The sequence below is a fragment of the Neodiprion lecontei genome, chromosome 6, assembly GCF_021901455.1.
Source record: "Neodiprion lecontei isolate iyNeoLeco1 chromosome 6, iyNeoLeco1.1, whole genome shotgun sequence".
Lineage (NCBI taxonomy): Eukaryota > Metazoa > Arthropoda > Insecta > Hymenoptera > Diprionidae > Neodiprion > Neodiprion lecontei.
Genome location: NC_060265.1, coordinates 27,674,304 through 27,701,082, shown reverse-complemented (window position 1 = coordinate 27,701,082; position 26,779 = coordinate 27,674,304). Strand labels below are relative to the sequence as shown.

Sequence of the window (26,779 nt, the reverse complement as noted above, 5' to 3'; positions counted from 1 at the left end):
GTAAATATATTTGATGTAAAGTTCAATACACAGGTTCGATCAAAATTTGATTCTAGAATATCCGCTACATAAACTGCGGTTAAAGTACTCGTGAACATATCTGATACAAAATGGTGATGATAATTTCCAAGTATCACTATTAATGATAATTTCATTTTGGCAGTCGAAATAGAAAACAACATGCTTGGGTAATCCATACAAATGTTTTATGCTCAAAAAAAGTGGAGTGTTTGTCGTTATTTAATTTCAATTTAAAAGTTTGTGTCATAATTTGGACGATGTCGTGATACACTAGTCGTACTTTCGTAACCTGGGCTTCTGTTACTCCCACGTGAGGCATTGTAATAGTACCCATTCCATTCGGATCGCCAACTATCGTACAAATTATATCTTGAAGAATCATGGTATGGTCCGTCGACCATCATCTATAAATTTTCGTGAAATGTAGCCATTAGTGATCAGTTGAAATTCGGATGTCAGCAGAAAAGAATAATTTGATAGTACCTTGTTAGACGTGGCATCAAAAGATTTGTCATTCCAATCTGCATCTATATCATACAAGTCCTCTTTAGGGTATTCCTTTGGATAATCCTTTGAGTAATCTTTTGGGTAATCGAGTGACCTGCGCCTTGGTGTCGTTTGATTTTTATGAATTATATTTTTCTCTATTTCTTCATCAAACATAGGCATTGTTGGCTTAATTTTAGCAACATTTCGACGATTTATCATCTGGAAAAATTAATCCTTGTCATTACTTTAACGAGTTCTTTTTTAACAAGTAGATGATAATATTTTAAAACTACTTACAACAAAAACACCGAATATTATTATAAATAGCAATCCTCCAACCCCGATCACGATAATAGCAATTGCCCACTGTGGTATAATTGTATTATCATTGGCCATCTGTGGTGGAAGGACTCGTTTTTGCACAACTAAAAAAATTAAAGGCCTTTCTCAGCATGACTTTTCGACACATAATGATTTATATCGTCATTTCAGCATTGATTCGATCTTACCAACAAAATCAGTTGATGCAGGATCAATAGTAAACTCTCCGAGAACTAATAAATTGTCAGATTCTGAGCTATTGTCATTGTTCGATGCATGTACATTTAAAGCATCGTGAAAGATTGTCTTCAACTCTTGTGTGTTAATTTTTGTTCCAATTTCACTCAGTTCCACGAAGTAATCAACCAGTATACTTCCTTGGCTAAAATAGATGAGTTTCAATATGGTTACTCACATTGCTTAATTCAAATGTTATGTCTGCTCCAAAGTCTCTATTTTTCGGGGTGATACAATTGAGAATCTTTACCTGAATGCATCTATTCTTATTTTCTTGTACCATTTTCTCAAAGTATTGGATTTAGTAAAAGCCAAATCTATCTGAAAATCGATAATGATGTTATTCATTTTTTGATATCTACTTATTTATACACAACTCCATATTAATTACAAGACAATATTTTTTCACTGTCCTGAGCGAAGCTAATTGCAAGTTACCTCATTTTCCACTTCAGCAGCAAGTTGTTTCCACTCTTTGGTATTACTATCCAGTAATTCAGGTATCCAAACTGTATGTCCAACAAGGCGAATAGTTCCAGCCACTTCGCATTCTTCCTCGCAAATACCAGGTGTAGTAGGTCGAGGCGTTGTTGTAGTCGTTGTAGTAGTCGTCGTAGTTGATGTCATGCTTGCTGCTACAGTACTGGACGTATTGTTAGAATCAGGAGTTGCTGTGCGTGCTGCCTCGAGTAATTTTTCAATCGATATAGGAGTCGTTGAAGATGTAGGCCATCCTGTGAATTCCGTTGTTGCTCTGGAGCATTAAAAATTAACAATTTAAATTTACAGAAATATTGGAACCTCAGGTTTTCTTGCAATAGCATTGAATTATTCAACTATCAAGATACAATTAAACTCTGGTTTATCTCACCTGACTGGCCAGCCTTTATGAATAGCCGGTTTAAATCCACCAGGACCTTGTGCATGTACTGTTGATGGGGTTGTAATTCGATTTATCGGTTTTCTCCCTCCAGGCCGGCTGGGAAAAACTAATTTTATACCCGCAGTTTTTGTTGTTGACACAGTAGCTGGAGTCGTAGCATTTTCTAGTTCAGGTGGGTTTTTGACTGTTTCATCCTTACCGCTTGGTGCATTGGAGCCATTATTTTTTTTTTGATTGTATCCTGGTGGTAAAAGTGAAGAAAGATCCACCTTTGAAACCGCAAATAGGTCGTCTATAGGAGGACGCTTACTTTCGGACGTCGCGTTACTACCATCCTCGTCACTTGGTTTTGGCGGCTTGTATCCCGGTGGCAAAAGTGATGAAAGATCAACTGGCGATTTTTTAGCAGCATTATCTGCCAGTGACTGTTGACTCTTCTGATCAGATGCACCGTTTTGCTTGCTGTTATATCCCGGAGGTAAAAATGAAGAGATATCCACTTTAGCCTTTGCGAAAATATCATCGATGATCGACTTTTCTGTAGGCTCGTTTTTCACCTTCTCAATGTTATAACCAGGTGGCAAAAATGCAGCAATATCTTGTACAACTACACTCTTTATTCTGCCAGTATCCTCCTTACCCGCGTTACTGCTTGTCTTGTCAGCAGGCGGACGCAGTTGAGGAGGCTTTATTACAGCGCTTTTTGCAGTTGAAGTAAGGCTATTATTCAACTTGGTTTCATTACGATTGAACCTAGTGATTATTGGTTTAAGAGGTGGTCTCGAAGGCGCCACTGGTTTTCTGTTAGCATTGTATTGACGCGGTACAAATTTGCTGATTACAGGAACCCTCATTGTTGTAGTCCGACTTTTTTTTGCTTGTTCAGTTTCCGGTAAAACATCCAGTTGTAATGTGTTGCCTGAATTTCTGAAACCACCATTGAAAAATCCACTCGATAACTCAGATTGCACTCTGTCCAATTTGTCGATAATACTTTCAGTAGATTCCAAGGGTCCTGGTACCTTATTGTTGCTGTTAACATTCTGCGCCACTTGCTCCACCTGTTCCACAACGGGGAAGGGCAAGAACCTGGCCCCAGAAATACTACGGCTTGTCTGTACCGATGCCAGAACTATAGAATTTTCAGTAGTTTGTGATCTGTCCATTTGTTTGGTATCCACAATTTCGGTCAACGAAGGTGGTGACGAAATTTGTTCAGTAGTTTGTGGCAAAGGAGTTACTGGAATGGATAATGTACCATTAACGACGCTTTTAGTTGTTACCACAGAAACAATCGCTTCTTCAATCAGTATTGATTTATCAGGAAGTTGACTTGCGGTATTCGAAGCTACTACGTAATGCTTGTTACTACTCTCCATAGAGGTGCCTTCATCGTCATCCATCTCTGCGTTATCGCTGAAGTTATTCCGATGCATTGTGTCGTATGTCAAATTGCCTGATATTGAGTAATCTGGTTCTTCTAAGTTAGCTCCCACCTTCAATTTGTCAGATTCAACATTACTGGAATTTGTCAGATGATGTACCAAGCCTGTATCATTATCGTCATCGTCGTAGTAATAGTAGGCATCATATTCTGCCAAATACTCCTCATCCTCATGTGATTCTCTAGAACTAATATTCAGATTGCTGGCTGTAGGAGGTTGGCCAACTACACCATCTATCGCTGCATTTCTTGGACTTGCTGGACGTAACATTGCTTTTAACTCAGAAGGATGATGGGGTTCTTCCTCATATTCGTCACTGTAGTTTTCTTCATCGTTATTAGAAGAGACTTCAGCGTGCATAATATTGTTCTCATCCAGGCGCAATGGCATCTTTGCACTATCATTCTGTGGTGTTGGGGACTCAAGTGCTTCGTCATTTTCTCTCTGGGCTACAGCCGATTGAAATATTTCAGATGAATTTCCCCACGTTCTTTGAGCATCTATAAGTAAGTTATACAATTACGAAAATAATTTATCCATACAGTTTAAAATTGAAAGAAACGCAGTGAGGGTGAAAGTAACATACGTAATTCAGTCGGCAATTTAATAACGCTGTGAGAAAGTTGAAAAAATGGATTTCCCAATAAATTGATCGACATTGCGATGCGCTCTATGAATTATTAATTGATTTAGAAGCATGTACTGAACGAAAACTGTTCAAATACGTCCTAATATAGTCGCCTTATAATAGTGACGTGCGACATACATAAATTTCGTTAATATGCAACACCTCACTTTAGACACCGTTACGGATTACTGCAATAATTCCATCCATTAATTACTCAATAATAATTCGAGCAGGTAACGCAACAAAAGCTACCAAGCTAATATCATTTTCGGAAATACGAAACGATTCTCTAACAACGGGTAACACGTTTTTTGTACATGATTATTATTTTGAATACCTAACATACCAGTGTAAAAGATATTGGCCAATTATCATTAAACAATTCGATGAAGGCCAACAGGTATAGATAGAAATGTAAAAAAAAAATTATCCAACACATTAATACATAAGTATAAAGTTAAAAAACGCCAATTGAAATGATATTTATAATGTGATTTCGTTTTTATACGTATATATTCACCGTATTTTTGTTTAGAATCGCGCGCTTGTAATATACTTAAAATTCCAACGATTTACTTCCTTACACTTTGTGATGTGGTTACACAAACATTTTAACGAGGTTTTACAAATTGAGATGCACTATTATGTCACGATTTCATAACCAGACACTTTCAAAAAGCCAGATTTATTTTAAAAAATCACATTACGCACAAGATGTAAATGCGTGTCATCGAAATCGGTTGCGAACGATTACGATTACGAACTAATGTAATAATCAGGCAAGCCAAATTATCTTTAAAATGTACAGCGGGTTCATCTTTATTTTTACGTTATTGGTGTTGAGATAAATCGTATCATTTTTTTCGGAGTGAATATACACGCAATGGCAAAACCGTAAGTTTGGGATTTCTGAAAATTGAGGGCCAGTTTGCTCGGATCAGTCGCAGTTACTCATCATTGTCCCGACTATTAAATGACGTATGAAAAATTCCAAGCAACCTATTGGCAAGTATTTGACAATCCGACGCACGCGAAGGCCGCTCAACTCGGTCGAAGAAAATCGTTTTCTATCGGCGACGCAACGGCGTCGATCCACAAACATTTAATACCAGAGTGTCTCGCCTAGCTGAGTAATTTTAATATTTATCGAATTACAACACAACAAGAATGCGTTCATCATGGGGTATTTACCATTGAGCATACGCGGACTGTCGTAGCCCTGTCGATAGTCCGCATTTCCGTGTACTCGAGTACCCGAGTAAAACGACAAAAAGAACAGTGCCCATAATAGAAATCTGCAGCTAAAGGTGGTACCCGGATACACCGATGGACCCGTTGTTAACGCCTTCATTCTTCTCAGAAGTGCATATTATTACGATTTATTTACTTATATATTATATATTATCACGCAGGAGGTATACGCTGGTTCACCACTGTTTAATTTCGATAATTTATCACACCACGTACCGATCGAATCACTCGTCATTTTAGACGTCCGTAAAACATATTTCAGTACTAAACAGTAGAAAGCAAAATCCTACTTTCACTTGAGCACGCGTCCCGCGGGCTTGGCGATACTCACGCCGAGGCCGTCGAGCTGGAGGTAGAGGCAATCGGCGGAGGTAGAGGTAGAAACGAGGTAGGAGGTGGAACCTGGCCGCGAGTAAGAACTGCCTTATGCCGCCGATACGCCGTTCGGAGTTTCGAGCAAAGTAAAAGAAAAGGAGTAAAAAATGATATTGTCGTGTGTCACGGGGAGGCCCCTTCTTCGCATTCTCGCCCTGCCTCGAGGTCCCCGGCCTTCGTTTTCCGTACAAACCGGACGACATTCAAGAATCGCCACGACCTCACCCAGGCTCGCTCACCACGGCTTTTGTATCGATGAATAAAAATTGTACATCGAGGTATCCGCACCTCCTAGTTGAATCGAACGGGAAAAAATTTAACGTAACGAAACTGGTCCCAATGTAAACGCGTGTGCGCGTCTTCGTACACACAAGACGCGTTAATTATATCATTGTGGGATGAAAGAGAAGACTTTTATACACATTGAATTTAATAAATTTTCACGGACCGCTTCCTTGTCCCGTTGATGATATTCCCTTGCTTTATTCAAGACTAGTTATATATGTAGCAGCGGTCATAAACACGGCGACCTTGAATGTCCTTGAGCGGGAACGGACCCGAGGGCTACACTTTTTGTCTTTTTATTTATTTTTACTCCTCCAAACGAATAAGTAAAAATCACAACCGCGAGAGCACGGTAATTCTTGCTGTATAATCTTTTTTTTTCACTAACATATACAGGTAATGATATGTAAGTATTTTACGACGATTATTTTTGAAACGTGATAAGCAGTTTTTGCAGGGAGTCTTCGCTATCAATTGGCATATCTGCTGAACTTATTCTGGTTTTAATTTTGAAATTAATGAAAAACTTAGTGAAATTACACACTTCATTTCTTGTTTCGTTTTTATTTTACCCTAGATGTATACAGTGTTACGATATTAGTCTAGGAAATAAATTGATAAATTCGGTCCAACTACTGTAATGGCCTTGTCTATGCAATAGTAGACTTATTCGTTCGATGATGTAACGAGGCTGATATTAACTGCAACAAAAACAATTCATGTAAATCAAGTGATCGTTTGCTAGGTGACAATTATTCAAAAACAAAAAACCATGAATACGTTTTTTCTTTCGAATTATGTGGATTTGAAAGAATTCAAAATTTTATATAACTGCATTAAAATCATCATTCATACTTTGTTGTTGGTCTGCGAGAAGGTTCTGAAGCTGTAGGTGGTGGTGGTGGACCTCTGCGAGCCAATTCCTCCAAATAACCCATTAGCAAACGTGTTCGTTCCACAGCTGCAGCTTCCAACACAAGGAACCTTCTGTCTTTTCTTAAAATTTCTTCAATTTCTGTCAGGCAAGCGCTGTTTTCTTGAATTTTTTTGAATGTCTTATCGGTTATCAGTTTTGTTTCCTGAAACGAAAATATTTCCTCAGAGCCCAATCCATCAGTGTCTTGCGGTTTATCTGCATAGTATTTCTTTTTTTAAATACCAACTATCTGGGAATAAAATTAAATATACAAACCTGGAGAAGTTCTCTAAAATCAGCTTTGGCTGCAACTAGTTTATCCTTGATGTATTCTTTGAATTCTTTTTCACATTTCTGTCAATAAAAAATGATTTTTATTAGAATAGTGAAGGTGAATATCAAACCGTACTTCTGTGCGGCGATTGAAAATTACAAATTAACTCACCCTATCACTAGAAGAAAACTTGACATATCTGGGATCATCTTTCAAAGTTTTCTTAATATCTCTCCAGGACGTGGTAAGCTCTGTAGATGCTCCAACTTCGTCTAATAGCTCCCTGAATTTATCGCGCTTTTTACGACCGAGCTGTTCAATATGTTCATTGAATAACCGCTCCTTCTCTTCTCTTTCTAGACTCTCCGCTAAATCCCATCTATGATCTTTCCTTAATTGTCGCTTGGCCTCGCGCCAAGCAAGATCGCCATTCCGAACCTGTAAATGCATACTGATATTAGATGACGGAAACTTACTAAAAACAAAGTCGGTGTCATAAACCTGACCGAAATACAGGAGATCCGTACCAAATCGGCAAGAAGTGCACTGAAGTGCTGAACAGCTTCCGCGTGCCTATGATGTTGCCTTTCCTTATCCCGATCACGAAGGTGAGTAGCAAGAGTACGTTGTACTTCCCGTTCGCGTTCCCTTAAACTGGCTTCAGCCCTTCGTTCTCGTTCGCGTTTCTGTTTCTCGCGATCTTCTTCCGAATCGGAAGCAATATTATTTTCCTCTTTCTGCAGTAAAATATTATTTATCTTTATCCATTGCGAAGAATGAGATTCAATCCATATACGGTGTATAAAAGTTTGTTCGTTATTTTTTGTTGTTAATACTTACGTCATTATCTCTTTTCAATTTCTTCTCTTCTGGCTCTTCAACCTCCCCAGCTTCCTTCTCTACGGTGAGCTTTTCCTTACCATTCTCCTCATGATTAAGTTCTGTTCTTCTTTGTTTTTTCTCCTTTGTAACTTCTTTATCAACCTTTTCCTTGGACTTGTCTTTGTACTTGTCGTTGTCTTTCCTGTCTTTATCCTTCTTCTCAGATTTATGGTGGTCCTTCTCCCTGTGTTTATGATCCTTGTCGCGTTCCTTTTCTTTCTTTCTTTCCTCCTTCAGTATACGGATATAATCCCTAAACCAGTCCTCTCGAGCAGTAGCAGATTCCACCAGTCTATACCTCCAATCAGATTCTAATTTCTTCTTGCAATCACTCCAATGAGAATGTCTGTCAATGTCCTTGTGCTCTCGCAACATGGTTAAAAAATCCTTTTTCACCTGAAAATGAATAGTATGAGAGTGCCACAGCTGACGAAAGGTTTGATCTTGAGTTATTTACATATTCTTAAGTAAACATTTTTCCTGGTTTGTTTGCTGTACATATTCGATCAAGCTTGCTCATCATTGCAATGTGAGAGCTTCATATGCCACAAAGAAAAAGAACTTCATGAACGTACACCAAACAAGCCAGTTGTAATATCAGTCAAATACGATAAATAAATACTATATTTTTATTTGATTTTTCGTTGAATTATTTTATAGTAATGAGCTGCTTATTTTCGCTGAAAAAAACACAATGATTCCGTGCTGTAAAAATGATCAATTTACCCAAGTCATCATCAATTTTATAATGCTACAATATACATATATTTTATAATGCGTCGATTGATACGAGCAGAGAATGCACTTTGCAACATTGGGATCTATTTAATGATAACTTGGTGTACAAAATAAATATATTTATCCTAATTGCTGTCCAAGCTGAAAATCAAAGTATCATTAGTGAATCATCAGTATCAGCTATTCAATGTTAAAATACACAGGTCATTCAGTTTACAAATCTAGATTTTAATTCGAATAATCAGATTCGTAACATTACATCAACGTCGAAGCAGCCTGAACATCTTTAAATCTAGTTATGTAACCTGAAATTGGCCCTTGATATTTCAACTTCCATTTTGTCTAACTCTTCTTACCATGTACAGAAAATTATTGAAGGAATATATACTTAAATAAGACAAAAGAAAACCATTCCAATAGATTAAGACGTTGGCACATTTTGCGCTTGACATTGCCATTAAAGATGTAACTGGTCGACTAATCCTAAAAAATTTTAGAGGAAAAGTAGTATGTACCGTATTTATCTAGTTGGGTATTATTCGTACTCAAGAAATCGGTTTTTACCGTTGTTTACAAAGTCATAATTTTTCTTGAATGATGACTCTCTAACAACCGGAATTCAAATATTTTTTATCTCGGTTTTTATTTATAGTTAAAATTCCTCAACAACGATTTTCACGCCGTTGATAAAACTTTATCAATAGTGTGGATCGCCAGCCTTTTTTCTGGATTTTCCCTCACCTTATATCAATTTTCCAGTTCTTCGGAATCAATTTTAAGTAGATGGTAATGCCGAGAAATATGTCATCTGAACCCGCAAACGAGGAAGTGAAATATTTTTTGAAGTTACCAGCTGAAATGATGTATACCAAATGTCACATGATGTACATCTGCATTATGGGGAAGTACTATCCTGAATTGTTTTATGTCGTCAGAAAAATACGGTACAAATTATTTGTGTTGAGATTATAAAAAATAGAATTGTCGTCTCTAATTGCTAGTGTGGGGATCATCATACTTTGTGATCGAATCATAAGACTATTTTCACACCGATCAGAGTTATATATTAATATTCGCTCGAAGCCACGTAAAGTTACAATAAACTTATAACTTTGATAAAATTCATAGAATGAGTTTCTATGACAACATTGAGCTGTAAGAATAGGGACGTAATTCAACATCAACGGAAGAATGGTTAAATTAGGTAAACCAAAATTTTATCTTCTATTTACGTCAAAAAAATGGAATTTCTATATTAATACTAGACATCTTTGTCTTCCGTCTGCTGATTTTAATTAATTACTAGATAAAATGTGACAAAGTGAAATTCGACGATGACAAAAAAACTGTTATGGATCATATTTTTACAGTATGCAAGGAAAATAAATGGTATATAACAGTGGCTAAACTTTCCATTTTTCACACTAATGAGAAATCGATTTCAATTTATAACAATTAATGAGGCCTGGACCAGATTACCGCTATTCCATTTGGAAAATTAGGTGTCTTAGATAAACTTGTTGTAAAATGTATAAAGCCGAGTCTATTCACTTTTCACGAGTATTTAATTCTATTAAACTTAGTGTTCCATATTCGGTGTGACTACTGTGCACGCAACTCAATTCAATACTAGATCTTCACTCCAGCAACAAAGTTTGAAACTACGTCATCAACCATACTGTAACACCATTGAAAGGATGAGAGGTGATTTTCATCTCAAAAAGTTGATATCGCCAGCATTATTTTGTTATTTCACGGGGAACGTCAAATTACAGATGAAACGCTGCTCAAATATGAAAATTAATACCTCATTCAAGTTTTCTGAATCATTGATAGATGAACCGCAGCATTACTTCTATCCGCGAAGTATGAATCCACAAGTAACCACACATTTCATTCCACACGTACTGGTTGGTTTACGAGCGCTCCTCTAAATCATATTCATCATATAACTAATAACGGTGATTTGGGGTATTCAGAGTATATATCTGAAAATATTGATCATCTCATCGCTCAGAGGGTGGAAGTGTGACAGATATCGAATAAAAATTTCAAACTCTAAATGTCGTGCAAAAATCTATCCAAATAATCGTGATTTGCTATGAGTTTGGTAAACTACAAAGAAAAGACAACAGTTTAGTTAATTCCCTGGAAGCCATCCGGTACAGGTAAAAAGTACGTTTTAACCATTCTTACGTAAATGCAAATTATCTTTATATGTACAAAAAGAAGTATTATATATTGAAAAAATTCCCAAATTTTCAAAAATAGTATGTTCATAGTTAATTCGTATGATAATTGTACCACGATAAAATGGATCATGTCTATCGTTCAATAACGTGATATAATTAAGGGAAATGAATTTTGCGCTACCTAAGGGATATTATTGATTTATAATTTTTTTACTTTTGAAATTCAATGGGAACTCATTACTATTTTCATCTGATACTTCCAAAGAATGATTTTGATTTGAGAGAAGTTAATCTGTATTTCTTTTTCTTTGTTTGTTTGTTTGTTTTTGTTCAAGTAACGAGGATTACGATTAATATACAAATACCGAGTTGTTTCATTCTCATGACTCTGCTTTGGAGTTAAGAATGCAGCGCGCGAGGGTGTGCCAACTGTGCCACGCAGTGTAGGTGGGGATGGTAGATGACATCATCCATGCCACCAACCAGCTTCAGAACCATGCCACTCCACATATGGAACCTGCCCTGCCTGCCTCCTGACTGAAGTGGAGAGTTCAGAACACATAAGTACATAAGGAACCGTCATATACCAACTATTTATTCTCTATCTCTCCCAACAATTTATGATTGTTTATATATATGGAAAGATTTTTCATCAAACAGATTGGATTAGAGAGTAGAGAGTTTACTTCTCATTTCTTCCTATGTGTGTTCTTCGTTCGTTAATAATAACTATATCACTGTTGTTATTATTGCCCTTAGGAATTAATATTAAAAATCATTCAATTGGAACAAAATAATAACATACCTACGGAACCTGAAAAAATTGTTTGTTATCACTGAAAGTACAAAAAGTATATTAATTTTGTAGACAATGTTCATACAACAAGTTACTGCCCACTGATTGATACGACATTATTTGTAACGAATCATTCAATATTTTATCATTCTAACTTCCACCAATTACTCCCTCGCAAAATTCATACTAATAAACACATCAGGGTTCCTCCAAATGTTTAGATTTCATTAAATTAGGCATGGGCAGTGACTTCAAGTCTTTCACCAACCATTCTTATGTCAACATCTCATTCTGTCGATTGCAATCTACCAAAAAATTATCCGAGTCTCACATGATACGACAAACCTTTGTATTCTGCATGCAGGAAACTGTAACGCTGTTAAATGTATGCTGTTTGAATAGATAGTAAAAATGCTTGAACATCATTTTTCATGGTGTAGCTTCCAGTATCTCACAGTCATTGGAGTTATGCAATGCCAATTTTTACTTAATATAATTGGAAAAGGAATTTTAGCAAGCTTTCCAACATTGGCAAATACTTTTAAAATCACAACAATTGAAGTCGTATTTTTTCACTGTTGGACGCAAAAGATAGAAGAAAAAACAAAGACGTGGTGAATTGTTATTTGACCTGAGGATTATTTAAAATCAGATTTCATGGCAGTAAGTTATTGTATAACATGTTAGGCTCACATACTTGCTGAAAAAAATGCGAAGGTTGCTAAAACGTAGTAAAGATTATTATATATGTTATTGTTAATCGAGCTTAATCAGTTGGCAGTCTTACACTAAGTTTCTGGTCTTCAAATTGAAACGAGAAAGATTTAGTATCACAAACTTTGAGTTACTTGAGAATCAAGAACAAGAAGCCAAACTCGAAAATGTTCGAAATATTCTCAGTTTGCCTAATTAAATTCTAAAAAACAAGATATTTTATATGAAACTGTGAATGCGTGATCTAATGATGATTCGATTGTTTGATTTTCTAGAATTTTGCCAAAACGTTGATTACTTTCTTTCAAAGTAAAACCTGTAAAAAAATTGGCCTTTCAATCGGCAGTATTATGTTATGCTGAATAATTCCAACTGGCATACCTGTTCTCGTTTAGCCGTTTTCTCCTCCTTCTCCCGCTTTCGCACTTCCAGTAGATATTCGTTGAACAGACTCTCGCGCTCGCGCATCTTCTCCACATTTTTAAAACGGTCGTCTTTGCCATGTTTTTGAGCAAAATCACTGAACGATGATCTGTTTTCACATAAAATATAAAAAGTTAAATTTAAACTGTGACACAAAATGCCAGATACAATGCCAGATTTTTGGGATCATGATGATAGAATGAAGGTGTTGAGATGATACAGAATACCATATCTCATCATAAAATATACAGTAAGTCAGTAACCTACTTTCCATGAAGTGTAGCTTCTTCGAGAAGCTTCTGAAATTGTTCCTTCCTTTCCTTCATTTTATTTCGCTTCTCTCGTCTTTCCTCCTCAGCTCGCTCCTTTACATATTTTTCAAAGACTTGCTTCCTCTCCTTCGATGTCAACAACAAATAGCGAGGGTCGAATACTATTTTATGTAACTCTTTCTCCCACGTACTGAATGCTGATACCTGAATCCAAATAGGGTCGAATAAAATATATAAGTATCGTCAACAATTGAAAGTTAACTGATTGTCACAGAACAACGGCAAATTCTACTTACATCTTTTTCTGCTAGCATATCTTTGAATGATTTGATTCTTGTATCCAAAGGAACAATGGCTCTCTCTCTAGCAGCCCTCACTTCTGCTTCAATCGCAGCCTCCTTACCTATGTCAATAGTTTTCTTTCCTTCCTTTTCCTCCTCCTCCTTAGGGATGACTGAGAACGACATTAATGTAAAACAAACAGCAGGTATATAATGTTGATAACTTTGCCATCTACATATGCTGAGGCAAATTGATTAAATACCTTTAACAACTTCTTCTTGTTTTGGTTTTTTAGCTGGTGTTGGCTGTTCCTCGTCACTGCTTTCGCAAGAATCTGATTGGTGTGGATTTTTGGGTGTAGCAACAGCATCTGGTGGAGTGGCAATCAGTTTCTCAACGTCTGCCCGTCCAACTAGATCCTCGGGCCTTTCCCACACTGATATTCGGGAAGAGGGATTATAGAAAAATACGCGACCGTCTCCAGTCCACACAACGCACCTAATTATGGAAAACATAGCAAATATTAAATAACAAATAGGAAAGTTTATTTTTAATATATACAGCTGAACAAGACAATTATTACCATGGTGTTCCAGGAACGGGAGTGCTAGAAATCGGCCTTGATTTATCTTGTGGTTTAGTTGATTCTTTGGGAACAACTTCATCTTTCTTTTGTTTGTTATTTTCAGTTTCCTTGAAATTTTCTTTGGTCTCTGGGCTACTCTCTTCTTGTTTCTCAAGTTTGATCGGCACGTCTTGAGTTCCAGCAGGTACTATGTCATCTGCTTTTTGTCGTATGGCAAGTTTTGCATCTGAAAATTCGATAAGAAAAGGTTTGTAGCATATTAGTAATAGTCGGTATCAAAATGTGACCTGTTACTCCAAGAAACAGACAATATGAAGGAATCACAAATTGATGAAAATCTTTGGATATAATTTATAAACTCGTGCAGTGATTCTCCCGATTTTCTAGTCCTGAGTATTGATATACGTACTTTCAAAATCTTTCATTGGCTGGGGCTTTTCCCAAACTGATTCGCCTGCTTTTGTATTATAATAGTACATCCGGCCATCAGGTGCACGATGTTCAGTCCAAACTAATGCTAACGCCACTAACTCCGGGTCTATCTGTGCCAATATGGCGGGATCTTCAACACCAGTCTGAGGAGTCATAACTCCATGTGGCATTTGTGGCATACCTGAATAAAAAGGGACATTCGTTCGCTGAAAATGAATGTGCTCATAACACAATTTAAATTTCGCGCCAAGAAAAATTATTTACCCCAATTTGTTTGAGGTGGTCCATAATTTCCAAACGCCTGGAAGCCTGGCGGAGGCATGCCAAAAGGTGCTGCTCCAAACGGAGTGGGTATAGGACCTCCAAACTGATTGGTGGGCATTCTGTGTTGCATTGGCAGCATATTTGGTGGTGGTTGCATCATGTTTGCTGTGCCATTAGTCGCCAGTGCACTAACAGCCGATGGTGATGCTGCAAAGTTTTATATTTTACGTTACTTCATAAATCCGGTATATGAAACAATGTGAGATAACGTATTATATATAATTTTAACCATTTGTCTGACTTATTTCCGGCTGTACACTTGTGTCGGTTGGTTCACTGGCTGGTGCGGTAGTTGCAGAAGAAGGTGTTGAGGTAGCAGCTTGACTCTGAGCTTCTGAGCTGCCAGTTACTTGTTCGCCAGACTGTGTTACTCGTGTTTCAGCCGGTTGAGACTGTATTGTACCTGTTGGCGTTGTCGATCCAGTACCTTGTTTAGCAGCGCCATGTACCAGTTGCTCTAACTAATATATTACATAAGAATTTTACCAGGTTAGGAGGTGAAAGTATGTGAAACTAATAAGGAAATACGGAATACCGCAAATTCTGAATGCCCACCTGATCTTGCGCCATAACTTTAACATTTGGTCCCTCAGGCTTGGTCCAGGTAGTCTCTCTTGTTCTTATATTATAAAAATATGACTTTCCGTCCCCAGTTTTCGTCTCAACCCATACCTCACCATTAAGGTCTAATCCTGGAATGTTTGTTTGCGATTGATGTATCTGCTGTTGAGTCTGCTGACCGGCGACTTGTGCTCCCTGCTTTAAACAGATTATCATTTATCAGTAAGTAGTTTACTCTTACATAAGATATTCATGCCACAAGTGAGAATATCAAACTTCATTCAGCTGATAATCCTCATTTTATCGATTAATTACAGACGTACATTCATGCTTGGTGGTCCCATTCCAGGCGGTGGACCATACGGGCCAGCACCAAGAGGTCCGTTCATCATGTGCGGAGGGGGCTGAAAAATGACACAAACGAAAATTAGTATAATCTTTAACGATTTCACAAATGCATTGACCATCCAAGAGTTGAGATCATTCTCAGAATTCGAATAAACAGGCTACCATTCCAGGTGGTCCCATCATGTTGGGAGGCCCCATCAAATTAGGGGGTCCCATAGGGCCCCAGCTTGGATCGAATGGTGGTGGGCCACGAAAACGTGGTCCTCCAGGGCCTGGTGGACAATTGGGACGTGGTGGACCTTCGAATGGGAACCCATTGTTTCCTCCTCTGAACATTGGCCCACGTGGGCCAAATCCTCGTCCTCTAAATCTAGGGGGCCCACCTCTCATTGGAAAGTCAAATGCTCCCCGACCCCGACCCCTAAAATAAAACCATAAAAAAAGGTGATTACCTATGCACTTGGAATCACTTATTACAGATCATCTATCAACGTCATCAATATGAATATCAGAATATTGAGTACGTACTTAAAAGCTCAAAGTTTTGAGAAAATGTACATTCAAAATTTTAAGTCAATTTTAAATATGAGTGAATTGTGCTGGAAATTGTAAACAATAGTAAGAAAGTATCAGACAAAATAATCAGTCCCACTCTTGACAAGATTGGAAACAAGTCCAAAACTGTTACAAGATTGCGAATTAAATATTATAGAGAATTGGTGCGACCGAGAATTAGAAAGAAACGGAAGCAAATCATTTTTCAAATTCGCAGTTCTACATTTATCAGAACTTCTCAAATGCCAGCTCTATAAGATAAATATATTGTCTGGATATTTCAAATGAAAATCATGAGAATCAAATAACTTCTGACCGATTTGTGGTTGGAATTTACAAAGATAAAAATTTTATTTTTGCTAGCATGTATCAATCTGTTTGCCAGACTATTTAGATTTTTTGGTGATAACTTGTGTGGGAATATAAGTCTTTTGAAACATGTTTTCCCTTTGAATTGACCAAGTGTAACAGAATAACATCCATATTAATCATTTTCAGTTGAAAAAAAAAATTGTTTCCATGGCTACATGTGTGTGTACAGATAACACATGACGTCCTCGTTATTATTATGATTATTGCTGTAATTTTTCTGGAGTGAATATTGCTTTCGAAATCTTTCTTCGAACTTCAATAAATCTTTGCGAGGAAGTTAATCGAGGTGGTCGGGAAATTGGCGAGTAGTTTAAACTTTCCACTCAGTATTTTATTACCTAAAACCTCCTCGGCCTCGCGGAATAAAAGGCCTGTAGTCGTCACCATCGAAATTGTACTCCTCTGTTTCCTCTGTAGGTTCTTCGGTGGCTTCCTGCTCTGTATTAGCGGCAGGCTCCATAGTTGGAGCGGGTTGTTCACTGCTTACTTCCATAGTGTGTTAATTTATCGTGAAAAATTATGGTAACTGCTTTATAAACTATTTACGCCCATTAAGCAAATCTTTTCTTTCTTTTGCCGTTGTGTCGAAGCACGAAACGCCGCAAACAAATCACTATTCCAGCGCGAGGCGCAAGCGGCAAGCAGTAAACACGTAATTACCAACCCAAGAAAGAAATTACCCTTGATTAAGGCGCTACCATTTTCCTTCTTTACCGATTGAAAATTGGAAACCCTTATTGCAATCGTTTCCAATTATCACTAAATCAGTAAATGAAATTGATTCAACTTTTCACACAAAATGTTCTTCGAAAATTTTATCAGCGAGGTATATGGTGAAATAGTTATAAATAATTTCTATTCTGCTGAAGTATTCGTGCCATCCTCGTCCGTGACGCGTTTCGTGCAGAACTATAGCGACTTGTATAGAATGGCTAATTATTTTAACATTTCACCAATGATTATACTCACGAAACTAACTACAGCTTTTTAGATCAAAATGTTCAGTATATTAAAGAATGCGCGTAAGCATTCGTCCACGCAAAAATAACTACGCAAAAATGTTTCCATTTACCGACGCTTGGCAATCCGAGTAGTCTTTGGCTAGGGGATATTATAGCAGCGAAAAAATATGACCAGGGTTTCCCCTTCCAGTCGCCCCTTTGCTGATTGCCGAAACGTACGAAATATCGTCAATGTGCGCAGATGCTGACATCATGGTGTGCTGACATGTTCCGAAAAGAAAAACTAGCAGTCAGCAGCTCCTGAGAAACACGGACGCGTTGCGCAATTCGTGTATTGTGTTGTGTATTTGATATATATAACTCAGATTATTCCTAATACAGTTTCGACCATGAAAAAATTGCGATTGTGGCTATTAGTCAATCTGTGAAATACGCGAGTGGAGTAAAAATACTTCTATTCTATCCTATGCGTGTTAACAATCGCATCGTCTACGAAGTGACTGTTGCCTCCACCAACGCACAATAATTTACGCACGAGTTCAAAAACTATTTTTTCATTCACAACTTTTTAACCACGTTGAAAACAATTATCACCCATGTAAATAGCTAAGGTTAAATATCATCCTCCTAATGTGTGTTCACGAAAACATGGAAAGAACGCTGCAATTCATCCTATAACAATTTTAGTCTACGATGAGTTTTGGAGTTGTTTGAAAAAATCTAGTGCACGGTATGTTGCATTATTAAATGGTGTCCTGAATATTACTACTATCCTTTCGATAATGCTTTGTATAACATTGTCATTTGATATTGCAGGATGCTGTTCGCTTAAAAGTTGAAGTTTATTGAGATGACAGATGTTTTGAGGTCAGCTACTGGACGAGATAGTATAATGAAAATGTTGCTGTCGACGTGTCCCGTTGTTTCCACTTCATCAACAGTAGGCTCAGGACTACCTAGTCCAACTGGTGACACGTTTGATGATAACCCAAATACATTAACCACATATTTACATCAGCTCGCTGGATGTTTCGAGAGTGAAATCAACGTTATCGTCAAGGATCACTGCTATGCTCGCCCTTGGAACTGGAAACCGGAAAATGTATATGTCAAGCCAGTCAAGAAACTGTTCTTCAGCAAGCCGAGAAGTTTGTTAGTCACGTGAGTATAAGATGATAGTGCACGGCGTGTTTTCCTATTTCATTTGTGTTAATTTTTTAATAACCTAACTGAAGGAGAGCTACGAGAATGATAAAATCTCGGATAATTTTTATTTCTTTATTCCCGCTCTCAGAATTTTCTTTTCTATTTTTTTTATAATTGAAATTTGTTTGTTTTGTTGTTCTGGATTTAAAAAAATAGGGATAAACTAAAACAGGATGAAGAGGTCAACGTTGAAGGAGATATGACGGAGTCTGTCACGCCGCCGTACGATTTAGCCAGAACTCGTCATGTGATGGACGAGTTTCAGAGACTTGCTAATTTTGCTCGACCTGACGAAAATGATGATTGGGAAGAAAAGATAGAAAAAATCCTTTGGACTCCGATTCAAAATCGTATTTTTACCAAAGTTATGCGCATATTATCATCAGAACGGTTAGCTAGATTGGTAAAAGCGAATAGTTTAATGGAACCAATTTTTCGAAGAACTTCCGTTGACACAGCTGCACGAAGATTCAGAGAAACACTCGCATCTGCTGGGTGGGATTTTCGAGTAGCTCAATGGCTGCATAATTTACTCTTCGAAAATCTACCCCAGGAATATATGGCTATTTACCTGGATATTCTTCAAACGTTGAGATTAAAAATTCCACAATTAATAGATAAAATAATAGCCATACAACCAAACTTAAATGCTAAAAGTGGGTCAATAACCTGGGAAACCCTCGGACCATTGCTAAAAAGATCATGGGATCCAATCGCATCAACACTGAATGCAAGCAGGCCAGTAAGTTAAACCTTTGATACCACAATAGAATTAATGATGCAAGTTTCGGAGTAGATTATTTGCAAAAGTAGATCACTACTTTAATACTTGTCATATTGTTTCCAGAAAAAGTTACCTGGCAATCCAATCCTTGTCATAGCACCCTCTGGAGTCGGAACCAGTGTTTCTTCACGACAACACAAATGGATTGCGCATTTGGGAGCATTGGGTATGGTTGTCAATGTGCATACACACATGGGATTAGCGGCAAATAGAATGACGATGATGGCGTGCATGGAGCAACTAGTACAAGCTACCAGAACCAAAATACAAGACGTTCGTAGTGATTATCCAGGGCGCCCAATAATCCTTGTTGGATTTAACACAGGAGCTGCTCTCGCTTGCCAAGTGAGACTTAATTATTTACCACTTTGTAAAACATTTCACTGTATATATTTCATGGCGACTAAGAATCTATTTTAACTGTTTCTTAGGTAGCTCAAATGGAACATGTAACGGCAGTGATTTGCTTGGGCTTTCCATTCACGACTGTAGAAGGAAAACGGGGGACCCCTGATGACACTTTGATGGATATTAGATGCCCTGTTATGTTTGTAATTGGTCAAAATGCGACACTTGTGAGACCCGATGACTTGGAAGATCTGAGGGAAAAAATGCTTGTCGAAACAAGCCTAGTTGTTATAGGAACAGCGGATGATCACCTGAGAATATCTACGGCAAAGAAAATATCTGAGGGTATAACACAGAGCATAGTCGACAGATGTATACTTGACGAAGTTGGTGATTTTGTTGGCAGTATTCTGCTGCAACCTCATCCTCTGCCTCTGCGATCTAATCCCTTGATAAACTCTGACAAATCTATGAAAAAGGAGTCTAGAAAGAGGAAAAATTCTACTAGCAGTTCAGTAGAGAGCGAACCACACTCTCCGAGTTCGAAAAAAACTAGACCTATGACACCCATCACGCCTAATGCTGTCTCTGGTACACCGCAAAAGTCTTCAGCAGGATCTCTGGTGCGATCGGGAACTATAAATACGCAGCCAACCCTTTTAGCAATCAGCGGAGCAAATTTAAATCATGCCTCGGCATCTAAACGAAAACCTAGAGTCATCAGTAATCAGAAAGTGACTTTGCCTGACCAGCTATTATCACCAAGACTATCGGGGCAGGTAAGGAAATTTTGTTTAGCAACATTATGCTTTGATGCAGCATTGGATTGACTATACAAATTGTTATACAGTTGAATGCAAGTAATGCAGGCGCGGGGATAACGTTGAACATTGGTACCTTGGCCAGTTTAGCACCCATCGGACCATTGCGTATGGCAACAACCTCAGCCGGTCAAACTTTTCCGACTACAACCAAGATGAGCAATGTATGCAGGCCGTCAAACGTGTATTCTAAAATGCCTAAAATGATGGCCACAAATACCAGTCCTCAAAGTAGTTCAAAACTGAAAACAGTTATGACAACAAGTAAAAACTTCTCTAAAACTGTAACGAGCAGTTATAAGCACATCAATATTACGGACAAAGGTGGCGAAGCTAAATTGGTAAACGTTCTAACTACGGCTGGAAATCAAGTTAGGGTCAGTGCGTCTACTGCTGCAGGTAATATTTGATTTACTAATTATGATTTTTTGGTATCAACCTATTTGTGAATATAATATCAATTAGAAACATTAATTGCACATACAATAAATTTGATAATTTCTCAGAATCGTGTATGTATCTGTTTTCTATAGCGATGCAGGTAAAATCTGTAACTAATGCAAGTGGAGCTCTTTCCGCGCTACTGCAGAGCAGAAGAAGTCCAATGGGAATAGTCAGTGGTATGCCAATGGGAAAAGGTACCTCTGCATCAAGCATTTTGTTGACGCCCAGTGTTTCAACTCCAAATACACACACGATTGTATCATCCTCATCAACAACTACACCAAAAGGTAGAATTCTATTATCTAGCCATATTACGAATAAGTAAATGAAATTTTATATATTTTCACAACGACCGGCGTTGTTTTGTATTGAAGATTTTAGTCAAGTATTACGTCTATATGTTGACCTCAGTTTTCAAATAACAAAGAATCTCTATTCGCACAACGATAAGACGCAATTATGGTATTGAATGTAAGGATCATTAGCTTAGGACAGGTTTTTTTTTTTTAATACATTTTATTTGTATGTAACATGATATCATACAATAACTGTATGAATATATGTAATATAGTCGTTGCTAGGAACAGTCATTTGTAGATAATGAATGCTTCAAATTAAATCTGGTCTTCAATGCCTAAAGTTTGATTGCGAAGGATGCACTGCAAAATGCTATGCATCCAAGACGAGAACATTGTTGTTCAATCGAATTTTGTCAGAAGAAATATTTTATCATGTGTAAATACACCAACATTGCCTTATATTTTATGTTCAATAAACAATTTCATGTAACTCGGTTTTCTTTTAATTCCTATCCCTCACCTTGGTAAAAATTAATCTATTAAGAGGTTGAAATGAACGGTTTATTCCATATTAATTCGTTCTAATGACTTTAAATTCTTAAGATATGCATGTATATATATGTATAAAGATATTTCTTCTTTCTTGTAATTTAATGTTGAAATCGTAACAATTTACAAGAATAGGAACCTTATACCATTCATTTTAATGTATAAAATTTACGTTTTGAGAAGTTTTGAGTCTGATCAAAATTACAACGAAGTTTAAAAGCAGCATCATTGCCGGTTTTTACATACAGCGAAAATAAAAAAAACAATTTAACTTGAGAAATCATAGGTCATTAACTGGTCTCTCTTTATCGAAATTGAAAACTTAACGTGCTGTTTATAGTGCTAAGATGAATGTGAACAGGTTTTTCATAACAATATACTTTTGCTTACACAGATACATGTTTAGATATTTGATGTACATCTTATGTATGCAGGGTTATCAATTGCACTGTAACTTGGTACATATTTTAACATTTTTCCCGTTTCTCTCGTAATATCTGAGAACGGTATCTCTATTTTATAGAGCCGGAGAACAACGGAGCAAGCAGCAGTACGAATCGAACTATATCTACCTCAAATCAACCGTTGGATGTGTCTAAGATGCAGTCTCTACCCGCTTCCCAAACCAGTTCATCGAATACAAACTATCCTCTTGCAGTATCATCGGAGAATGTAGTGATGTTAGCAGATAGTTTGAACAATTCGAGAACAGCTTCGATGTTAGTACCAATGTCTGGTCAAAATACAATAACCATTTTACCCCTGTCAAGCAAAATGATGATGAGCCAAAGGTCTATGAAAACAGTGCCAAAGATAACAGTGAACAATTGTAATCTCCAAAGAGTACAGAAAGTCAACAAACCACAATCGCCAACGCGAAAAAAAATTAATGATGACTTTGACGACGATTTGGGTAACATACTGGACATTCCAATAATATTTGCTAAAGACGGCGAAAATTTAAACGCCATTGAAAAAGCTCCGCCAATCTCTCAAGTGCCAGTTATGATGGATCCTTACGACAAAAATATTCCAAAACTAAGTGGGACCACGAAGGTTGTATTGATCAGTAATAAGCATGATAAAATACAACATCCCATCACAAGTTTAGCCAATACACCAATGCAAGCTCTTGTTCGAGCGACTGGACCGCTGCATCATGTTAATCGTGCAGTTCTGACATCCCGCTTGCAAAATCAATCTATAACAAGCACTAATCGCATCGGTACACCGACACAAACAATACCACGATTGAATCACCCAACGATTAAGTATACTAAGATTATTTTAGCCAAGAGAAATTCTGTTCCTAGTAATATTCACGACGATAAGAATGAACAAGTTGTTTTAACTAAAAATACTTCAAAGATGGTTAGTTATGAAAAAAATGAACATAGATACGCTCAGATGCTTCCGAGGCATCAAATTAAATTTCAAGAAATCATTCAAGATGATGCATTGGAAATTGAGGATGCTATCAAGACAAATATTATTGAGCGAAAAATTCCAACTGTATCAGAAATTGACTTGACATCACCATCGAAAAACGGTCACGACACTGAATCACTTAATCATGCGGATTCAAATACAGAAATAGATATTGTAAAGACCAAGGTTTTCCTTTCGGATACAAACGCATCTTCTGAAATTATTGAAAAACAAAACGAAAATGTAAAAGGATAAATAACTAGTTAATGTAACCTCAAGTTTTGCGATGAACATTACATTAGATCTGTATGTCTATGTAGATGTCAAATTGTACATTCAACTGTCAATTTATCTCTACGATACAATTTTTACGTTTATAAATGATGATTTTATATTTTTACTGCTAAAAGTTTGAAATTAGCAAACCAAAGCCATTATCTGAAATTTAATATACTTGTTATATCAATATAATAGAAGAAGAATTGATACTATTATTCATAAAAGTAATTTATGTTAATTTGAAAGAAAAAGTAGCCATGAGGAAATAATGGTTTTAGTCAGTTTACTGTAAATGTATGTCATAAATAGATCACACGGCTGCTGGATTCAATAGTAGATTGGTGCAGTCGCGTGTGGGAATATATTTCAAGTTTACCTGAATTGGTTCTTGAAATAAAATGAAAATCGTTCTACAACGCATAGTAACAATAAGGACTTTCAATTTTTAAAGAAAATCCTTAAGTTCACTTTTAGTTTACAAACTTTATTCTGTTTCAATACTAATATTTTGGAATCTGAATGCATTTCAATACTTCTAAAATATCAGAAAACGTAAAAATGCAATAATCGAGTTGAAAGAATTGCTATTTATTTGTTCATTTAAAATAAATGTAAGGCTGTTATGATTAACTATTATTTTTCAATGTTGCTAAAAAGCTATTGACTATCATATTTAATTATGAAATATCTTTTGTCCTCGCCATTAGAAACACTAATGACAAAACTGACTTCATTGATTATTACATGCCTTAATAGATACGAGCCCTGACGCTATTTATTCTTTTGTAAAAATGTAGCAAATAGATCTTTCTGAGTAATGAAAAAATTCTCATATAAACACCAAAACTACGTATTGTTAATATTAGTTAATAATAATCAATGATCTTGCTTTAATAACAATATTAAAGGTTGATGTAACAATTCAGAAGAAGACTGTGAAAGAGTTAAATTGCTCCTCTAGTTCTCAATATATACTATATTCATATACGTATTCAAACTATAAATTGTTGGCTCGTTACTTGAGTATGTGATCGTCTTTCTTTGACCATATAATTAATACAAACATAGTAGTAAATTAGAACATTAACTTGATTAGTACATGTCAAATCTTTACTGGCTACCGCAAAAACTCTCCCTTATATTAAATCCTGCCGCTTATTCTGATCTGGTAAAAATATAACGCTATCAACTTGTACTTTCAGAACTGAAGATTAAGGAGTAAGGACATTCTTTCATTATGGTAACGTATGCTTTGTGTATAAAACTCTGTCTTAAAACAGAATAGTAGGTACGATATTTACAAGGCACTAGTGTCTAACAAAAAAAACTGTTTATCGCTGCAGGTCTACTTAGTCATTGCCCAGAAGAATATTGCCATCCTCTGACGTGAACATGAGGTACAATTTCTTGCTCAATTCAGGTCCTATCCGTCGGACATTTGTAATAGGTCCTGCAGTTCTTCTGATCTGTTTTAAGTAAGCTTAAGTTATTAAAATTATATAGTATAAAATATATGTTTATTTGAGAAAACTTACAGGAATATCTTGAAGCAGTTTCATACCTTCCGAAAGTGTGCAATGAGCATAAGCCTGTAACATGAGTAAGACAATTGATAAAATGTGTTTCTTGGAAACATTTGGAAGTACGAATAAAAATAGGCAGAGGTATGTTACAAGCATTCACTGATTCTGTTAGTGAAATTGAAAAACTCACATCCATCAGATGTGAGGGAGTTGGATATTTTGAAATAATGGCCTCTGCTGTTTCCAATCTAGCCAAATTAAACTGACATAGTTGTTGTTGCCATAGCCTTTTCAGTCCATTCCCATCCTTGTCGACTTTAACAGTGTCTTTATTGTCCCCAGCGGCGTAAAAGTCTAGCTGAGATTGTAGCATTTGTTTCTTGTGAATTTTGAACGGTGCTTCAGCAATGGCTTTTGTATACTGGCCAATGACCTGACCTAGACCGTGTGGTGATTCGATTAGTTGACTGTTACAGTTTAGTGTGAGTTGAACCTCAATCAGGCACAGTTCTAATTGTTTCCTAGAAATCACTGGCAAATCTTCAAAAGCCTTGCTACCTCTCCGCTTTTTCCCATCCCTGAAGCTTCCCAGACATAGGTTTTTAACTTGCATTTTTTTAAGATTCCTATGATGCCTGAAATAGTTTTCCATTCCGTATACTATCAGCGTTGTCACTTTCCCAGGCATTGATGTTTGGATATTATCTATGGATGTCACAAACGTATCACTGGCTACTTTTTTAACTGTCTCTGTGTAATCCCAAACAACGATGATGTGATTATCTTCAACCGACTTGATTCCTCCAGTAACATGTTCAGAGTTTTTCTCCTCACTTCTCGTCCATGTTACACTGTTGGAAATTATCTGTGATTTCAACTTATAAACGAGCTCATATTGTTGGAGTTCGGTGATCAGGGTGTCAAAGAAATTAAAATTCATGAAACCTAAGTCTAATATAACTTGCATGTAATTCATGCACTCTCCAGGTTGCATGCTTTTCAAACGTGCAGCTGCTGCTGCTTTTTCGGCCCTAATTCTCGCAGCTTCTTCTGCTTTCCTATATTTTTCAATCCTGGTAAGCTCTTTGTCATTTTTGCTTGATGCATTGACTGTTTCCTTACTCCTTGATTTCTCACCGATATACTTTTTGAATAGCTCTGTTTCTATGTCGCTGTTAGATTTAAAAATAGCGCCTGAATCAGAATCTGTGTATTTTTTCGCTGCTGGAAGTTCACTGGCGAATGGTACTTCAGGGAAATTATAATCGTCATCTAATATGTGAAGTGCCGGAGGTTTGCTTGAACTTGTATTAACAGACGGCACGGAATCGTTTGAATCACTTGACAATTCAATTACATCCATATTATCCATAATCAGTTATTAGAGGAATGTCACGTGCAGTATTTAATAACCTCGCGCGAGATGTAAGAAATACCCATCGAAGTATCGCAATATTCTACTAGTGCTGCCATGGGAAATCCTTAGGCATCGAGTTTCGTTTTACAGGTGTTGTATTTGCATGGATGCGTGTAC

General features: G+C 36.9%; 4 protein-coding genes and 1 long non-coding RNA gene across 9 annotated transcripts; 1 reads left to right on the top strand and 4 right to left on the bottom strand.

The window, feature by feature from the left end:
- Positions 1 to 17: 17 nt before the first annotated feature.
- On the bottom strand, positions 18 to 5,645 carry LOC107227698 (flocculation protein FLO11). Its single transcript, XM_015668916.2, has 8 exons — positions 5,216 to 5,645; positions 1,940 to 3,896; positions 1,507 to 1,822; positions 1,319 to 1,389; positions 1,020 to 1,213; positions 808 to 935; positions 505 to 729; positions 18 to 425 (listed from the first exon to the last, which is right to left on the bottom strand). Exons 1-8 carry the CDS (start codon positions 5,373 to 5,375, stop codon positions 252 to 254), a joined length of 3,225 nt encoding a protein of 1,074 aa, XP_015524402.2. The 5' UTR covers positions 5,376 to 5,645; the 3' UTR covers positions 18 to 251.
- Positions 5,646 to 6,483: 838 nt separating this feature from the next.
- Positions 6,484 to 17,336, bottom strand: LOC107227697 (transcription elongation regulator 1). 3 transcript variants are annotated; one of them, XM_046744366.1, is made up of 18 exons: positions 16,941 to 17,336; positions 15,838 to 16,096; positions 15,651 to 15,731; positions 15,322 to 15,525; positions 14,996 to 15,227; positions 14,707 to 14,913; positions 14,420 to 14,623; positions 14,008 to 14,236; positions 13,687 to 13,922; positions 13,439 to 13,596; positions 13,138 to 13,346; positions 12,829 to 12,979; positions 7,966 to 8,403; positions 7,653 to 7,883; positions 7,297 to 7,563; positions 7,128 to 7,205; positions 6,791 to 7,014; positions 6,484 to 6,636 (listed from the first exon to the last, which is right to left on the bottom strand). In XM_046744366.1, exons 1-18 carry the CDS (start codon positions 17,093 to 17,095, stop codon positions 6,633 to 6,635), a joined length of 3,567 nt encoding a protein of 1,188 aa, XP_046600322.1. In that variant the 5' UTR covers positions 17,096 to 17,336; the 3' UTR covers positions 6,484 to 6,632. The 3 variants fall into 3 exon arrangements, with proteins under 3 accessions (XP_046600322.1, XP_015524401.2, XP_046600323.1); XM_015668915.2 differs by having other exon boundaries at positions 7,653 to 7,862; XM_046744367.1 differs by having other exon boundaries at positions 15,322 to 15,522.
- Positions 8,411 to 10,545, bottom strand: LOC124295212. The gene is made up of 2 exons (XR_006905118.1): positions 9,487 to 10,545; positions 8,411 to 9,228 (listed from the first exon to the last, which is right to left on the bottom strand). It is a non-coding gene; the product is annotated as an uncharacterized LOC124295212 (long non-coding RNA).
- Positions 17,337 to 17,803: 467 nt separating the features above from the next.
- On the top strand, positions 17,804 to 25,033 carry LOC107227687 (KAT8 regulatory NSL complex subunit 3). Of its 2 annotated transcripts, XM_015668904.2 has the most exons (8): positions 17,804 to 18,294; positions 18,381 to 18,725; positions 18,927 to 19,512; positions 19,618 to 19,899; positions 19,986 to 20,681; positions 20,753 to 21,122; positions 21,257 to 21,454; positions 22,539 to 25,033. In XM_015668904.2, the coding sequence occupies exons 2-8, from the start codon at positions 18,415 to 18,417 to the stop codon at positions 23,696 to 23,698; spliced, it is 3,603 nt and encodes a 1,200-aa protein (XP_015524390.1). In that variant the 5' UTR covers positions 17,804 to 18,294; positions 18,381 to 18,414; the 3' UTR covers positions 23,699 to 25,033. The 2 variants fall into 2 exon arrangements, with proteins under 2 accessions (XP_015524390.1, XP_046600321.1); XM_046744365.1 differs by lacking the exon at positions 17,804 to 18,294 and having other exon boundaries at positions 18,598 to 18,725; positions 18,943 to 19,512.
- LOC107227706 (crossover junction endonuclease EME1) lies at positions 24,365 to 26,617 on the bottom strand. 2 transcript variants are annotated; one of them, XM_015668923.2, is made up of 3 exons: positions 25,436 to 26,617; positions 25,258 to 25,311; positions 24,365 to 25,188 (listed from the first exon to the last, which is right to left on the bottom strand). In XM_015668923.2, the coding sequence occupies exons 1-3, from the start codon at positions 26,615 to 26,617 to the stop codon at positions 25,072 to 25,074; spliced, it is 1,353 nt and encodes a 450-aa protein (XP_015524409.1). In that variant the 3' UTR covers positions 24,365 to 25,071. The 2 variants fall into 2 exon arrangements, with proteins under 2 accessions (XP_015524409.1, XP_046600325.1); XM_046744369.1 differs by having other exon boundaries at positions 25,284 to 25,311.
- Between the last annotated feature and the right edge of the window lie 162 nt (positions 26,618 to 26,779).